We start from the raw sequence: 18726 nt of genomic DNA on the forward strand, positions 1-18726 counted from the left end.
TCCGCAGATTTCTGAATCTCCTGATTGATGACATGGACGTGATCCATTGTAGAATATCCATTCCTGAAGCCAGCCTGTTCTTTTGCTGGATTTAAGTCGAGTGTTGCCCTGATTATACTAGAAATCACCTTGGTGAATATTTATACAACACTGAAAGCTCGCTAATGAACCTATAATTCATCCATTCCTTAACGCCTCCATTCCTATGCATTAGTATAATGCTGGCATTCTTCCCGCTCTCAGGCATACTTAAAGTGGTGAGACATTGTGTGCAAAGAGCCGCAAACTTTTCAAGCATAATATCTTCTCCATCTTTGGTTACATCGACTATTATTCCATCTTCTCCGGCCACTTTTCCCCGGGACATCTCTTTCACGGCTATTCTAACTTCATTGCTAGTTACATAAGGGGCATCTGTATCTTGCCCATCGCTACTTCTAATGTAGGTTGCGTGACGGCTCTGGGTAATGTACAGGTCAGTGTAAAATTCTTCTGCAGCTCTTGCTATATCATCGAAATTGCTGATGACATTACCCTGCTTATCTTTCAATGCATACATCTTGCCTTGCCCTGTTCCAAGTTTTATCCTGATTGATTTCATGTTGCGGACGTTTTTTTACTGCTTCCTCTATAGTTCCGACATTATAATTTCGAACGTCGCTTACTGTCTTCTTGTTTTATCAGCTTTGACAGTTTCACGAATTCTGTCTGATCTCATGAGTTAGAAACTTTCATGATATGCCGTTTCTTTATTAGGTCCTTTGTTACTTGGTAGAGCTTACCTACTGGTTGCCTTGGTGCCCTTACCTCCCAGACAACTGCAACCTCTGGAGTCAGCCTAGTCACGGTTTCATTCATTACATCTATGTTATCTTCATCTTCCTGTTCTAAAGCTGCGTATTTGTTCGCTAGCACCAGCCTGAATTCGTCTGCTTTTACCACTACTGCGTCCATGTTGGCCTGTTTCTTCTTGACTAATTTCACTCTTTCTCTCTTCAAAATGAGATAAATTCTAGACCTCACTATCCTATGGTTACTACCCTTTACCCTACCTAACACTTTTACATCTTGCACTATGTTAGGATCGACAGAAAGCATGAAACATATTTCATTTCTCGTTTCTCCATTGGAGCTTTTCTGTCCACTTCCTGTTACAGTGCTTCCTAAAGAAGGTATTCATTATCCGGAGTCTGTTGCTTTCCGCGAATTCTACCAACATCTATCCTCTACTATTCATATAATCAATGCCTTTTTTGTAAATTGCTAGTTCCTCAGCCTGCTTTCTCCCTACCTTTATATTTAATTCGCCCATGACAACAGTATACTGAACTTGCATCTTTGTCTTTGCTAATTCAACATGTTCATAAATCTGTTCTGTTTCTTCACCATCATGACTGGAGGTTGGAGCGTAGGCTTGTACTACGTTTACTTTATATCTCCTACTTAGCTTCACTACGACGACTGCTCATTAATGCTGTAGGATTCATCAATGTTGCCCGCTATGTCGTTATGAATAAGAAATCCTATCCCGTATTCTTTCTTATCATAAGACCTCTGTAGCAGAGGACGTGGCCGTTAGTCAGCACTGTACAAGACTCACTAATTCATCTAACCTAACTAAGGCCAACAATATACCAGGCGATGCCCGATAACTCCTCAGAAAGCCCTGCTAAGCTAACCTAATTCGAGAGGGTTCGCGTGTAAGACGTTGCCAGGTCCAGTTTACTATGGCATACGGCATATGTAGCGTAAGGTCTGAGCAAGCACACACATCGGCGTAGAAACAACAGGGCCCGTATTCCCAAAGGTTGTCGTTTGTAAGTGTTGCTTGCCATTAGTCGTGCACCTTCGCTAATAAAATGTCCAGCAACAGAATCGGCTATAATTTTCTTTTACGAACAGTTCTAGCGTAAAATGATTTTATTAACACGGACCACTATTTCACTTCCAAGTAATCACCGGCATATTTACTAGGCACATTAAGCCTCAAATTGCCGTATTACGTACGAAAGCACTGAAAAAAGCGGTAGTACCAATTTCTGGTGTCGAGATATCTAAATGCGCTTTACGTGTGACAGCCCTGCCCACTGTGATTTCGAAACGAAGAAGCCGCGCCATTACGCCTCAAAATTTGTTGCGCTATCCAGGTCAACGACTCTCGTAGTACGAATCGATACATGCAAATTACGCAAAGCAATATGCGCTTCTCTGTTTCCGAGACAATATAAGCCTTTTTTTTCAAATTATTCTTTTCATTTCCGATTCTTTTAGTAGCTCGTCGTCATTGCTTGGCACGAAGCCCCCTCCCCCACCTCCACCCCTTGCGGCCCTTCACTCTGGAGGTTCAGTTTGAGTCAACGATAACGTTTTGCTAGGAAACTTCATCCGCTAGCAAAATTTATGTACTACTGTGCATCAAAGTTGCAAGGGCAGGCTGGTTGCGGTTTATGAACTATAACATCAATAGCCTACTCATAATTACACAAAACAGAGAAAAGCGTCTAAGTCGAGTGCATTGTTTGACGCTAGGCAGGAGCAATATGGCTGACGTAGCGCAGCTTATTCAGCGCTTGAAAAGCCCGAGGGATGTGAAAAGTTCACGGTTTTCTTTCATTTAAAGAAAGAAAGTTTATCGGCAGGCTATGCATGAGGAATCATGGCACTAGCCGCTCTTTGGTATGGTACGCACTATGGACGGATAATACGAGATTGTAGCTAGACGATAGTGAAGAAAAGAAAGAACTTTAGCCGGGGCATATAAGTTAGCCGACAATAGACATTGTGCGTAGATCGGCCAGGGTCGGTAGATGAAGTTGTGATTTTAGTGTCATGATAGTAGAGTTGTAAGAATAACCGCCTAAGATGAACCTTGTAGCACAGTTCTGGACTGATTCGAGTGGTTTAACCAGATTTATTTAGCAAGAGTCATATACTGCACTTGCACACTCAAGTTTCGGACGGGCTATTTTGTATGCTAACAGCGTAACAGATACGTGCGGTATACGTCGGTGGTCTTTTAGTGGGCATACGAACCGGTGTTTAGAGCGCTCGAGCACTCCAACTTTAGGTGCGGGTTCTACTGCAATCATTTGCTATAAGCTAGGAAACAGGTTGAACGTGTCCGTCCCTGTCTGAGTAGCTTTCCCAGGCTTCGCAAAACGATGTACGTAGTACAGAAAACAAAGTGTTTCATCACGGCTGTTATGAGGGTGTAGATGAGTGCAAAAACAGCTGTGCGCCTGCTCTCGCTGTCAGTGCAGTGTGCCGCCAAGGGGAAAAGACACGCTCGCCAAAAAGTGACGCTTAAAACGTGGCGCCTGTTACGTATTTCCGAATCCCGAATTGCTTCCGGCGCATGCAACCTGCAAAAGCATAGCCTTCGAGATCTGCTGGTTACGTTATCCAGAGAAAGCCGTCGCTGGGGCGTGGTCGCGAGAACACCACCAATTGAGCCGGAGGATGAGGGCCGTAGCCGGGACCTTCGTATATATTGACCGGGGCAAGAAAGGCAGCAGTCAGAAAAAAAAAAATCATTGCAGGGGCGGATGCGTGCACTTGGAAAATGCCAGGAACGACATGGTGCAGCAGCTCAAAAAGTACAAAGATCCACTTCCCGCCCCCCCCCCTTTCAAAATAACAAAAAGAAAGAAAAAGAACAAGAAGAAGACGACCCACGAGAGAACACAACGTAACTTCTGATCACAGTATTTCATTTAAAGGAAATTAAACAATCACCAAAGTCAGCTAATTTTTTCCCCACAGTTCTAAAATTAACATTTTACTAAATACTACGGGCATAATTAACTGCTAACAGTGGTGTCAGGCTTCCCGTTATGAATATGTCGCCAGGCACTGCTTTACCTATAACTTTTCTGTTGCCGTTATTAAAAAATCTCAGTGCCCTTCCATTCTGTGAAGAAGGATGACCAGCGAAGCTGTGTATGTGGGCCCCTTAATGGCGAATTGCACCTCCGCCGTGGGTCAGCCCGGCATTGCACTATCTTCGGGATCGGCCCACGTATGGAGAGTTTTTGCTTGCCACGACACGAAAATTTCCTTGCACGGTAGAGGTATACAGCTTCGCTGTAAAAATTATTGTTTGTTTTACTAATACATATCTCGTCTTCTCAGTGAACTTTAGCACTGTGTTAGGGTGTAGGATACGCCTGAAAAGTTATACTCTGATTTACAGTATTGCGTTTGTTAGTTATCTCGCGTGCTTTAATTTTTAGGCATTCTAGATTGCAGCATTAATTATGACCATGCAAATCTTATCGAAAACGAGAAGGCCAATACTATTGTCACCGCTCGTTTTTATAAATAAATAATAATCGTAATTAGTTCTCGATTGGCCGAGAATGTGAAATCGGAAGGAAAAGAATGGGAAATAAGAAGAATCACTAAAAAAAAATAGGGCTTGTATTGTCTCGAAACGGTTGAAAGGTTCCAAATTTTATTAGACTGGATTTTTCAGACAGGCTGTGCAACTTGTATGAGCCTATTTTTTTTGCGTTATTCGCTTGTCGGCGAGTCCGAATCTATGACCTGCACCGCGGTCAACGTCAGCGTTCAGCATGCGGCAGGTGCATTGCAAGCTGCCTTGTGAAGCGTCAGGTCCTTTCAATCTGATGTCCTGATGAGGTAACTAGTGCAACGCAAAAGTTACTTTATTTAAATTGGTGTTTACGGCTTCCATGTTAACGTGTTCGATTAAACATCTATATACGTGCATACTTGAACACCTAAGTACTTCTTATGATTTGTCAACGCGAAAACATCAATGTCCAATTGAACGCCACTGAGCGGTCTTTCGAGTCCTCACGGCAAGCGAATGCGTTGAGACGCTTGGCGCGTTTTGATTTGACCTTACCGAGGCGAAGTTAGAACGCAGGCAAGAGCTTGTGCGGACAAGGAACGCGCAGGTAACACAGGCTTCCGAAAGTGAAAGCGAGGGTGATGGCATCGCAGCGATGCCCTCTCCCCTCACGCAACAACTGGCGCGCTAGCGCGGCGAGCAGGTGTCCCCTTTCGCCCGCTCTGCTCCGTCGACGCATGCTCGTGACGTGTCGTCGAAGGCATGACAACTTCGTCGAAGAGCGCTCGTGCCAGCCTCTTCCTATGCCAGCCTCTTCCTATGCCGTGCCAGCCAATAGGAAGTTACCTGTGGTTTCGCTGTTACAGGCGACGGACGCCGGTTTTTTCGCTCAACGGACCATTAGACGCCTTCGCATCAATATAGTAGCGTTAAAAAAGAGAGAGGGGGGGGGAGGCGGTGAAAATACGTGAAGTTGGCTTCTCCCCATAAAGACTCTTATGGCAGGGAAGCGAGAAAGACGAATGCTCTTTGTGCTATTACTGACGCTGCGTGTATCGAAAAGACTTAAATAAGCTCGTTTAAGTAATTACGCATATGTGCTCGCTTTCTGAAATTAGCCGTTAAGCTGCAACTAAAAGAAATAACTACAGCCATTTCGATTACCATGGAAATGGCCTGAAGCGCAGTAACCGGAGATAATAAAACAGCGTGATAGGCACGCGCGGCCGCCTACTACGCGCCTATTTCGTCGGATACTTTTTCTCCTAAGGCATGCTTTCTCCTGTAAACTTGTGCATCTGATGTATTGTTTGAAAGCGAGGCGCCCAAATGAAATGGTCATAACAGGCAGCATCTGTGTTTGAATGTTCGTTTAGTATAGAAACATTAGAGAGAAAAAAGTAACAAACAAACAACCAACAAAGAAAGAAAGAACGAAAGAAAGACATAAAGAAAAAAGGAAAGAAAGAGAGGGAAAAAGAGAAAGAAACGTCAAGTTGACTGTTAGCATAACAGCAGTGCTCAAAGTTGATTTGTGCGCACTCACAGGCATTGAATTTAATATGAATGCTCTAGGAAAAGCAACGCTCGAAAAAATTGAGCTTCAAATAAGGCAAGTTTGTGCAATATTGACTTTATTTATTTATTTATTTATTTATTTATTTATTTATTTATTTATTTATTTATTTATTTATTTATTTATTTATTTATTTATTTATTTATTTATTTAAGATTCCCTCAGGGCCATATGGCATTAAAGAGCGGGGCGGTTACAGAGTAGTAGTGTAAAGCAAGCAAAAAAGTGCAGTCAGTTCTGTTAATACAATGATTCTCCTGATTATACAGTGTTAGCTAATGTTTCGCGGAAAAGTTTGTTATCGGTGATGGCTACGACATTTCAGGGAAGGCGGTTCCCTTCCTGATATGTGCGGGTGATGAAAGACTGAAAGAAAGAATTCGTGTGACATGAATAAATTCCTACTTTACTGCGACGATCGACGCGGTTTGAAATGCCTTGAGGCCGCACGATGAAGACGTGGTGAAGTGCAATGTGATTGAAAATTTTATGAAATAGCGAAAGACGGGTGATTTTGCGGCAGTTAGATAGTGGAAGAAGTGCTAGGTTAGTTTTCATGGAGGTTATACTCGCGGCACGTTTGTAATTAGAAATAATGAAACGGGTAGAGTTATTTTGTATTGGTTCATGCGACGTAATGAGATTAACGTGACTGGGATCCCACATTGCAGATGCATATTCGAGTTTCGAGCGTACTAGAGTCATGTAAAGTTTTAACGTTGAAGCAGTCGGTGCTTTTAAAATGTTCCGCGTTAAGTACCCGAGCATGCGATTAGCACTGCTAATGACGAATGGTCCAATTTAAGTTCTTTGTGTTGCGTATACCAAGATATTTATATTACACGACGAAATCTTGGAGAACGTTGTTCAGATGGTAGGTGCTAGGAGCATAATTAATAGGAGTTGCTTATGTTTACTGCAGGCACACCTCGTCCTGCATCGATGATCAAGGCAAAATTGAAGTGCTATCTTGTCGAACTAATTTTTACCATTCTTCCTTTTTGCCAAGAACCGCCAATGAATGGAACCGCCTTCCCGCCTTCACAGTCTTAATTTCTGACACCGCCAACTTCAAGATCGTCGTTCAAATTGCAGTATAAGTTGATTTTATAGTCTTGTCCTGTAATGCAAATGTATACTTTCTCCACTCTTTTCTGTTGTGCCTACTAGGCTTTGAAAGTATAATAAATAAATAAATAAATAAATAAATAAATAAATAAATAAATAAATAAATAAATAAATAAATAAATAAATAAATAAATAAATTCCTTGCTTATGACGCTTTCGTTCCTCTTCGAAAGAGGTATACAGAGGCAAGGATGTGAGTCTCTACCCCTACAGAGCGTCGTCCCCCGAATTTCAGGAGCTGAAACTTTACTCCGCGTTATTTACGGATGCCACGTACAGCGTTCAGAACATGCGAGTGGACGTCCCCTCCTTTAACTGTGGACGAGCACGTATTACGATCCTGCCACGAGTAATAAAGCTACAAGTACTCTTACAGAAAGAAAAAGAAAAGCTGCCTGTCAGTTGTTTCCACGTTTCTTTAAAAGACCGCGTCTAACGCGCTCACCACGGCGCCTGCACGCACTGTGATAATAGACACAGCACATCGACAGGTTTTCCTCGTGCTCTGCCGTGAAGACGGACAGACGTCGACGAGCCAAATTGCACTTACGACACGCGCCGACCGATAGGCAGGGACACCAGAGGAGACACGACTGTCCGCACCGTGCCGTTGCCGAAAAAAAAAAAAAACGGCTCGATAGAAGCACGGTACATTACATAGCTACGAAGTAAGCGACCCCGTCCTGTACTGCTTCTCCGCTTTCTTTTTTTCTCTTTTTGCTACTTCTGTCAGCGCGGGAGAGCGGTGGTTGCGGGAAACAAGAAAAAAAAAGAAAGGAAAGGCAGAATGGCTTCCTTGCCGTTTGTGCAGGAAAAGCTCAACATCCATTTCCTTCCACCCTCCGACGACCCCCGTCGGGCCTTCAACCTCGCTGTCTTCCCGCTCGAGTAGACGCTCGACGAAGTCGGCGAGGTGAACAGATACGTATATAAATTCAAGACGGAACCCGCGGGGAGCGGAAGAAAATCGGGCCAGGAAGTGATTCGGGAAGGCAACAGTTGCTTCTTCACCTGCCACATTTTCCCGCCATCGATTGTCGGTGTGGAGAAAGAAACAGAGTGAAGTAGGTGGAGACAAAAATAAACGGAAGCGACAACAAAAATGAATACACTGTGTCCGTACCACAACGGCACCAATCATTCAGCTGTTGCGCGCGGATTGCTTTGCGCTGTCTGTGGGGCTTGCCGTGCATGTGTAGTTTGTTGCCACGTGTCTTACTGCAGATATGATTTGCAAGTTACTGCGAGATCTTTTCATCGTTTTGGGTACTGAATATAAAAGAACAAAACAAAAACTGATGGGTACATTAAGGAGACTGAAAAAAAAAAGGCGAATAGAAGTGTTAGAAGCAGTTAGGCATCAATCCCTCATTTGTCGCAGTATTGTGCTAATGGATATGGGGCTTGTTCTGCTAACCGCGTTTTTGGTAAATGGAAGCAGTTTACTACAGGGTACACCCCAATATCCTACAGATATGACTCATAATTTGTTGTCGCATGCAGAATTACAAATCAAGACGGAATCACGTCGCTAGCGCAGGGACTATCGCCAATATCTAGTTAGTATATAAAGAAGCAGATTAGAACAGGGAAAAAATGACGCGCCCCAATTTTTACGAGGTTCAGTAAGTTTGATTACTGGCTGAATTAGTTGATCGTATTTAACCGTATTGACTATATTTGACCTTTCAGAAGGTACAAAACTAGAGAGATAGAGAGGGAGAGAGAATGAACGTTAATGAAAAGGATGACTCAATGGCCAGCGTTTGCTACTTCTGTGCTTCTTGTGCTGTGTCGTTTGCTGTGCTTATTTATCCATTTATGAGGCCCTTGGGCTGACCAATATATTGGCTAGTGTATCACATGCACATTACATTAATTCGCACAAGTAAAAACAAGAAGAAAGCAAAAGAACAAGAGAGAAGTTACAGTGACGTTTCACTTCGTGAACGCGAGTGACGCGCAAGCGTATGGGTGCTACAACGCACACGAAGCTATCAGCCCTCGGTGCGCCTAGAAGCCTACACTGCCCGCATCGCAGATAGCATTCAAGACAGGGTTCGCGCGGCCGCGCTGTACGCAGCAGCCGCCGGAGTAGGAACGCCCCCAGTGGGAAGACGGCGCGCTTCCCCCGGTTTTCTTCCTCGAGTACGCGAGATTGAACCGTCATCGTCGGTGCACAGTCGCGCGCTTTCACTCGCACACACGGCATACGATGTTAAGGACCATGTTTCTACGGCACGAACCAACACCACCTAGATAGCACAAGGCATTTTCACTCCGATCCTTGACGGCATGCTAGTGACTCGATTGCCATAGAATCTAATGGGGCTGCCCCCGAGTGGGCAACAGTGATTTCGGCGTCACCGCTTTCGTCACGCCAGCCTCGGCAATGAAAATTCTGCGCCAGTAGCATGGCGTAGGGAACAGGCCTTGCGCTATCTAGGTGGTGTTGGACGAACTCGGCACGTCCGTATCGCAAAAACAAACCTGTAGCAACAGCCTGTGGAGCACGCCTCCACCTACTACCTTCGTCCTCTACGACGCTTCGCCTCGTTTCTGCTTCACCCCTTCGCTCAAGGTGACCTGGAATTTCGTCTAGCTGGGGTTGCTTTGCCGCGCGCTCAGCGGGCTCCTTCGTACTTCCCCTGGCGCGCGATTACGTTCCCCTCCGGGCGCCTACCTCCTTCGCTTCCTTCGCGGCTTCGAACAGACATTCGCCCATTGCGGAGGCTAGCCAGTTGCGCTTGCGCGTAATAAAGTTACACAGGCGAGAAACAAGCTTTGACGGCCGCCTGGTTCCGTCAAATGCGTATTGCTAGAATCTGTCGCACCGATGAACTTTCGCAGCCGCCGTCGTCATGATATTTCGTATAAAGTCCAAGTGCTATAAGATCATATCGCTCCCTGCGGCGCCGTATGCTGCAGGTGCGAGTAAAAGCATGAGAGGGTGAGCCGAGAAGGATGGTGGCTTGATGCGCAGGCCCAGTGTTGTGAGCGAAATGCGGCCTATTCAAATACATGTAAAAACGCAAACGCGTTTTTCTGAGATTTTAATGAAACCGATTTTAATGAAATTTGTTGAATTTGAGAGAGCAAGGTAAATTCTAGTGACTGTTGGTTGCGGAATTTCTATTTAGGTCCTGAATGTTGTTAAAAAAAATTTCGAAAATTCCAAAGGTTGAAAAAAAAATACAAGCACGAAGTTTACAGATTCATAGCTCTGCATAAAAAAACCGATATCTCGGTTTTGTAAACGGGATCCATTAGATCATTGTAAGCGGGCACATTTCACATGTCATTTTACATCTTACGTGAATTTGTTACGTTGCGTACAACGGTTCTGCAGAAGCTGTAATTCTATAGTACTACATATTTTTAGATTCATGTGTACCATACCAATTTTGTCTGCTTTCGATTTACTATTAGATGAAATTCGCAGAATTGTATTATCGTTTTTCGCTGCTGAGTTAGAGTTCTAAACTTGACAGTTTCGTTTTTCGAAAATTTTTGCCAATATTTAATAAAAAATTTACGACCTAAATGAAAAATCTGAAACCAACAGTCACTAGATTTTACGTTTTTCTTTTAAATGCAACGAACCTCGTCAAATTTGGTGCACTTGTTGCCGAGAAAAACGAGTTCTCCTTTTACGCGTATTTTACATATGTCCTTTTAACCATGTTTCATCCCGACCAGACGGGCTTCCGTCAAACACTGAACTTCGTTACGCGTATTTAGATAGGAGCACCCGAGCTAAAGCTGCCTCTTAAGTTTCCCTGCTTGCGCTTCGTGCTGATCTCGTTCCCGAACGTCGTTTCCAGCCTCTCTTTTACGAGAAACTAGCGTGCCTCCTTGGGCACACATTTCGTGTCTGTGCGGTACTTTACAATGACGTTGCCTGTCGACGTGCGCATGCGCTCTTGCTCGACATCTTCATGGCGTCTGCTTGCTCTGCAGACGCCGGTTCGTTCTTGCTGTCCTGAGGAAACGACGACACAGCCGATCAGCGTGCATACTTCGTCTCGTAACCTTACTTTACTGAGGGTAAGAGAACGACAGATAGTGTTTTGTATTTTTAGAGCTTCGATTCGGAGACAAAGCCACGGTCTGTTCTGTTCCGCCGTACATGGGTCGTTGTGGCGATATCCAGGTCACGTGCACCTCGGCTACTACATTTTCACGGTGAAAAATAAAATGTTAAGTGATAATATTGAAATAGATAACAAAATAAATAAATAACAATGAGGGGAGGAGGGAGGGAAAGAGATAAGAAGAAGGCAGGGAGGTTAACCAGAATCACGTCCGGTTGGCTACCATACACCGGGGGAATGGGAAAGGGGGAAAACAAAGATAACAGGGAGAGAGAGGAGGGAAGGAAATTGCAGTGAGTTCGATGACGTGTGTGGCCTTACAGAAATTGCATTAATAGTCCCAAATGGTCGCACAAGCCCATTATGAAACTTATGAAAGCACTTATGAAAGTGATAAAGAAACAAGGCCGCACTGGAGAGTTAGTTGACGTCTGTTCACGCCATGAGCCGAATTATATATATATACTTTGGATTCTTTATCCGTTGGTGCGAGGGTCCTCCATGTATACGAAATCGATGAGAGGTTCAAACGCACACCTCCGTTTACTCAGCCGCTGACGGGAAACAACTGTCGCCGTAGCCAAAGTCTGCATCTCGTTGAGATCGCAAATTGTTCTCTTCCTTGGAACGCAAATTTCTTCACCGTCGAACTTGCCCAGACAAAACTTTTCTAGCAGACGTCTCGCCATTTCCATTCCCTGTACGTGGGCATCGGGCATGTAAAGTCGTACGTGCTGACCACCGACGCCTGGTGTCGGCTGAAATATGACGCGGGGCCATCCCTGGAACATGCAAACTAAAAGACAGTGCTAACCTTAATAACTAAAACAAAACGAATAAAGGATCCCAGCAAGGACGCCCCGCATTCGATACTGCAGCAGCTATTTCTAATTTCACAAACGGCACTTGCATTGTGTGTGGATCGATTGCTGCAGCACATCAAAGAAAGTTAATTTGAGCGAATAGAAAGCAGCCGAAAATTGTAGCGAACACGCAATGCACGGCAGCCATGAGCAGGCTTCGGTAAAAAAAGAAACGTCAATAATGTTTTCAAAACTGGAAGCAATGGCGGCAGCCATGTTGGAAAAACTTGTGTTGGATGATATTTAGTTGGCGCTTCACTGTCACGCAGCTACAACAGAACGATATGCTCTACGCGTTCATTTCGTCTGTCAAACTGTCACCTGTCAAACCCTCTAAACATAGGCTGAAATATGAAGTTGAAAAAAAAAACAATTCTGAGACGAATTGCAGGATGAGGCTGATCTCGTCATAGTGATGGAAAACGGGAATGTGCTTAAAGAGTAATTTATTGAATACATCGGTCAAACGGCCTTTTGGGCGTGGTTACTAGAACAATATACCAGAGAACATGGTAGGATTTGTAAAGGCGAAGAGTTAACGGACTTGATTTTTTAAAATTGTAATATTCCCTTTCTGGCTTGAGCACGTACCTTCTGTCACATGTTTGGTAAGCACAGCCAAAATGAGAGCCAACGAGAAAAAGTTATGGGTTTTACGTGCCAAAACCATTTCCTGATTATGAGGCACGCCGTAGTGGAGGACTCCGGAAATTTCGACTACCTGGGGATCTTTAACGTGCACCTAAATCTAAGCACACGGGTGTTTTCGCATTTCGCCTCCATCGAAATGCGGCCGCCGCGGCCGGGATTCGATCCCGCGCCCTCGTGCTCAGCAGCCCAACACCATAGCCACTGAGCAACCACGGCGGGTGTCCGCCAACGAGAATGGAGTGCTTCTGTGCAATCTCTCCTGGAAGTTGTGTGTCCGCGGCGGAAAACCTATTGGAGTCAATGCAGCACAAATGCGCGGTACATGATAAGAAGACTCCGACATGCACCACCTAGTCAGCGTCAACGCCCAAGTACCTCTCCTTGACATAATTATTCAGCTGTGAAGTTTAAAATACATAAATATATACAGATGCTGCATTGCTCCTTGTTTTTAGGAGCCTCTTAGGCGAACGGCAGATCTTGGCTTGATGAGAATTTTTCGGACACTTCAAGTAAACTTGCATGCAAGAAGGACAAACAGCATAACGAACTGTATGCCTACTCAGAGTGACATAATTTCCATTAGGCCTACAGATCTCTTGGCAGGAAGCTGCTGAAAGACTTGCCCATCAAAGGCTTCCACACTAAACGAAGCGGTTCAGGACACGACCAGACATGAAGGCACCGTTGCGACAAAGAAGTCAAAGGGCACTGTTATCAAGCGAGAAGAAGTGAAGGAGGAACATATGCAATGAACCAACATTTGGCAAACGTTAGCATAACTTCTCCACAACAGTCCCAGAGAAAAAGGTAGTTGAGAAAGGGCGCTTGATAAATACGTTTAAACATTCATGAATTGTTGAAATGAATTCGGGAGATGGTGTAAGTTCCGTCCCATGTTGTGGCAAAACGTCGCCGAGAAACTTATCTATTAAGTATGTTTCTGTTACCAAATGGACTACCAAAAGACTGGACTATACGAAGGCGTCAAATGATCCCACTGGTGAAACTTTTGTGCACGAAAGGCTTGCACAAATGTGTGTGTGTGTGTGTGTGTGTGTGTGTGTGTGTGTGTGTGTGTGTGTGTGTGTGTGTGTGTGAGAGAGAGAGAGGGAGAGAGAAGTGTAAAAAAAAGTGAGGTTAACTAGATGGATGTTCGGCTAGCTACCCTGTACGGGAGACGATAGATGGGTGATTGAAGGAAAGGACGAAAATAGAAATGCAAAAGGAGAGAGAATTCATATCCAAAATAGCAGACAGACGATTAGGCGTCTTGTCAGGTCCAGGACCCGAATAACGTCGACCCTGGGTATCAACCCCCGTCACATGTCTGTTTGTCGAATTCAACGGCGGAAACGAAACTGCTCTCCGCAAGATTATCGCAAAGACGGACAATGCTTTCCGCCTCGTTCGCAGAATCGCAAACCGGCATCGAGGCATGAAGGCAAGCAATCTTCTCAGGCTGATCAATGCCTTCGTACTCTGCCACCTCACGTACACGATTTCTATGCGCAACTGGCTCAGAGCGGAGCGAGACAACCTCAACGTTCTTATCCGCAAAATAGTCAAGAGGGCTCTCGGGCTACCCATCAGGACCCATACCGAGGTTATCTTGAAGCTGGGGGTACATAACACCGCCAAGGAGATTGCCGAAGCCCAAGAACGCACGCAACTCAGTCGCCTGGCCACCACAGCGGCAGGTAAACGCATCCTCGAAGAGCTGGGTTACCACCCTGCGGAATTCTCGATGGTCAGTACCCCGATCCCTAGGTGCATTCGAGACAAGTTCGTAGTGGCCCCTGTGCCCCGAAACGTCCATCTCGTCCACAACGAGGGCAGACGCAAAGCCAGAGCAGCAGCCATCCTCAAACAGATCAAGCAACGCGACATTAGCGCAAGCTTCATCGACGCTGCGGAGTACAGTGACGGGAAGATCTTTGCCGTCGTTGTGGTCGACTCGAGCGGCAAGATTTCCAATAACGCCTCGATTCGCACTTCAGACCGCGGAGCCGGCGAGCAAGTCGCCATCGCCCTCGCCCTGCTAGACGGTCATTGGCCCGAAATCTATAGTGATTCCAAAACGGCAGTTAGGGCTTTTCAAAAGGGTTGCATCGCCAAGGAAGCTGTTCGTCTTCTTAGCGGTTCGAGTCCACATGCTCTCACAAACCATTCAATTCATTGGTTTCCCGCTCACGTAGGATCGGTCGAGGGTGCTCCCCCAAACCTCAATGAGTCTGCCCACGAGGCTGCGCGTGACCTCACCGACCGCGCTTCCTCCTATTAGGAGCACTGACTCCCCTCCTCTCTACGGTCACAGGGACGCTCCCGCTACTCACAACGAGATTATTAAATATTTCTACATGTCCAGAAGGGTCTTTCTACCCCCTCACCCCAAGTTGAATAGGGGCGCAAGCCGTTTCGCTTAGGCTCCTACAGACCAGCACATATCCGTGTCTGTCCGCTCTCCACGAGGTTTACCCCGACGTGTATCGCGACGACGCCTGCCGGTCCTGCGGCCAGACCTCCACTCTACCTCACATGCTCTGGGAGTGCGGGTCGACATACCCCAAGTTCATCAAGGAGGAGCGGGACTCGCTTTTGCGTAGCCCCGCTCTAGAAAAGCAAATCCTGGCCGTCCGGCGTGCCCGCGACCGGGCCGGTGGGCTAGACCTGCCGGTCCCGACGTGGGACTTGCCGGGTGCGCGACGAGTTCGCGTCCTCGCCGGACCTACAATAAAGTTTATTCACTCACTCACTCTTGTCAGGTCCATTGATTTTAGGAAAATCGTTAGAACGTCGGTAGTTTTTGGTGTTGATGATGGATGAGGCCGTGCACCCAGGACTTTTGCCTCTGTAAAAAGGTCGACAGCCTGGTTGTCTCAGCGCACTCCGAGGAGACTGATGGTGGACGTCAAAGCGCGGGGGCAGTGTCACAGGAGGTTCTGGATAGTTTTCTCACAGTTACAGTTGTCGCGCGCGGGGCAGTCAACTCTGACAGTGAGTGAGGAGAATGCATTTGTGAAAGCTCCCTCCAGTCGTAGGCGGCAAAACAGCGCATGAAGCGTCCGCCACACCGGATAAACGCAGCTGCGCTGACACACCAAGCACGAGCAAACAACGGTCCTCCGTAGTCTTCCAAAGAGACAATGCAATTTCGCGATGAATTGGGCGAAGTTTCTTAGACGCGTCAATTCTTGATGGCCTGTGCGTGCATTATCAAGGGCGAACCGGGCAGCTTCACCAGCATGATGTCTGTAGAAGATTCCGTAATAAACAGGCAATCCGTGGAAAATATATAATTTCCACAAATTTTCCGCAGTCTGCCAGAGAGCAGGACGTCGCTGAGCCGAGACAGTTTGCCTGCAATGGCACAATTTAGGCTTCATTATTTCGCACCATAACGCTTAAGTAAAGAGATCCTTGCTTCTACCTTTACAGACAGCCTTCGACTCAACACTTTCTCATCATCACTGATTCCAGAAGGCCGCCAGCGCCACATCGACCGAAGAATATAGAGTTGGCGTGCTTCAATAATGAATTTGATTTTAATTAATTAATTTAATTATGGGGTTTAACGTGCCAAAACCACTTTCTGATTATGAGGCACGCCGTAGTGGAGGACTACAGAAATTTCGACCACCTGGGGTTCTTTAACGTGCACGTAAATCTAAGTACACGGGTGTTTTCGCATTTCGCCCCCATCGAAATGCGGCCGCCGTGGCCGGGATTCGATCCCGCGACCTCGTGCTAAGCAGCCTAACACCATAGCCACTGAGCAACCACGACGGATGCTTCAATAATGTTTTGTTGCAAATCTTACGATAGGGAGTAGGTTGAGAAACAAAACTTCGCGCCACTGCCTTTGAGAAGAGACTAGAAGAGCCTGATTTCGCAGTTCTAGCCCTGGAATCACCAGGTGGAATCACTGAAGCACCGCGACTGCTTAATTCCAAAGACTGCCCTGCCTTCGAAATAGCGAAGTTGACGAAGAACTTCGAGTTGAAGCGCTTTTAGAAATAATGCCCATTTACAACATTGTATAAGGTAAGCGTCGTCACCCTGACTAAACAGGATCACATAGCTAGATGATTTATTTACTTAATTTAATTAACGATACTAGTGATGGCATGAACACATGCAACATATTCAGTTCGGAGCGCTCTTAATACACGTGTGCGGAACAATTCCACCCACCCTCGCCAGACAGAAGACCTCAATAATGCCGCGTACTTTGCGTTTATCTTGAACTTCTTTTAACACCCGACAATTGGCGTGCACCTTTAGTGGCATTCATGATTTGCCTTCAAACTTAAAACTTTAAGATAGGAAACCACGAGTTGAGTGCATGGTGCATAAACTCGAGAATTGGAGGACGACTGCGCGCCACGAGGCACATTTATTGGCACTGATCGCAATCGCACCGAACGTTTATCGCAACTCCAGCGACTAATACCGTGTCCCAAATAAAAGGGAAATTGTAATAAAAAGTTCTACCCGCATCTCTCGCACAATTTCAAAAATCGCAACCCAATTGGAGGACGCACAGGAGGACTTAAAAAGCGACCTGATCTCACGCCGCTAAAAGCAATACATTTGCCTGTGACGACGTCTGCTTCCTTTCAATTCGCACACAACGTCAATGACTCGCACATCGCGGATACCAGCATCGCTCTCGACATTATAGTGTCGGAACGCCACTTCCTATAACCGACGCCTGAGACGTGCCGGCGCGCGGCGCTTTCTCAAGAGACGACACCCCCCGACGACGCTCCAACACGTGCCACCGCCGGCTCCCGCGCGTCGGGTCCTCGTCGCGCTTCCAGCATTGCACCCGAGTTTCAGCCGTTACGTTTTCCTCCGTCGTCGACGCTGCCCGCGAAGTTCAACGCCGGAAGCGCCCGAGGAATGCCTCGGCGGAGCGCTCACCTGTCCTCGTGTCGACGGTGACGAAGAAGCCCTCGGGGTCCACCTGGTAGAAGGTGCTCACGTTGTTCTCGCTCTCCTCCAGCCCCTGCTCCTTCCAGATGTCCATGGCCTGCTTGATCTCGTCGGGACGCATGTGCCGGATGAGCAGGTGCTCCTCCTGCTGCTTCTCATCCATGGTGACGTGCTGCCAGCGTGTCTCCGTTCCCGCCGCTGCTGCCGCTGCTGCGTCGGCCATCTCGACGAGCACCCAAGCGCTTCCTCGGGCCCCTCGGCGCCGTGTGCCGCGGATCCCGGACCGCACGCTCGTCTTCTATCTTCCGAACACGGCTCCCCCACCTCCTCCTCTTCCTCTTCCTCTTGAACAACGCTCCCCATCGGAGCCTTCTTCGCCAGCCGTCCTCTTCTCCACGTGCGAGGCGTCTGGAAAGAGAGAGAGAAAAGAAAGTGGAGGAGGAGGAGGTGAAGCTGGCACTCCTCGTCGTAGCGCCGATGCATCGCTCGCCCGCCCGCCCGTCCGCCCGCTTTCTCCAGCGCGCGAGAAAAGCGATCGATCTGCCTTCCGCCGCCGGTGTCTGTGCCGGCTTGCCGGCGTTGCGCCGCGCCTGCGGCTGCTTCTTCTGCTGCTGCTGTCTGCGCGCATTATCTTCTGCCTGCCCGGCGCTCCGCTTGACGATCGCGTCCCTCCTCTTTCGCTCTCTCCATCTCTCTCCTCCTCGGGCACGCCGCCGCCTTCATTGAGTGACAGGACTGAAGCCGATTTCTCTCTCGTGCGCACGGGAGAGGTGCGGGACCACGCTCTCACTGGGTCGCGCGTGGACTCGTTCTCTTCTGCGCGCTTGTACTTTACAACACCTGTAATCGAGTGGTACTTGTCTTCTGCAAAATACATAAGGGGGTATTCAAGTAAGGACATACTGAGGGGGGTCCTGACAATATTGTAGTTTTCAGCGGAATTTTTGTATGAGGTGGGCAAACGTATCTGTAGAAAGGAATCAACCTTCGTTTTGCGTAACTTGGAACGGATTTCTTGAAAAAAAAAATTGTTGACTCAATAAAGGTGGAAAAGAGTGCTTTAAAAGCTTACAAATTTTACAAATTCGAAGGCCTATCACTCTAAAATTGACACGTTGTGCACTGCCAATTTTATTTTTTTTTAAATCTACACCACTATAG

At 46.7% G+C, this 18726-nt stretch overlaps 1 protein-coding gene across 1 annotated transcript in view; it reads right to left on the reverse strand.

Moving 5' to 3' along the window:
- LOC135900391 (uncharacterized) overlaps positions 1-17942 on the reverse strand; it is a 33073-nt gene extending 15131 nt beyond the window's left edge. The window contains exon 1 of the mRNA XM_065429881.2: positions 17554-17942. Coding sequence (XP_065285953.1) covers positions 17554-17788 — 235 coding nt within the window. The 5' untranslated portion in view covers positions 17789-17942. The remainder of the gene's footprint in view (positions 1-17553) is intronic.
- Positions 17943-18726: the final 784 nt, after the last annotated feature.

The sequence above is a fragment of the Dermacentor albipictus genome, chromosome 1, assembly GCF_038994185.2.
Source record: "Dermacentor albipictus isolate Rhodes 1998 colony chromosome 1, USDA_Dalb.pri_finalv2, whole genome shotgun sequence".
NCBI lineage: Eukaryota > Metazoa > Arthropoda > Arachnida > Ixodida > Ixodidae > Dermacentor > Dermacentor albipictus.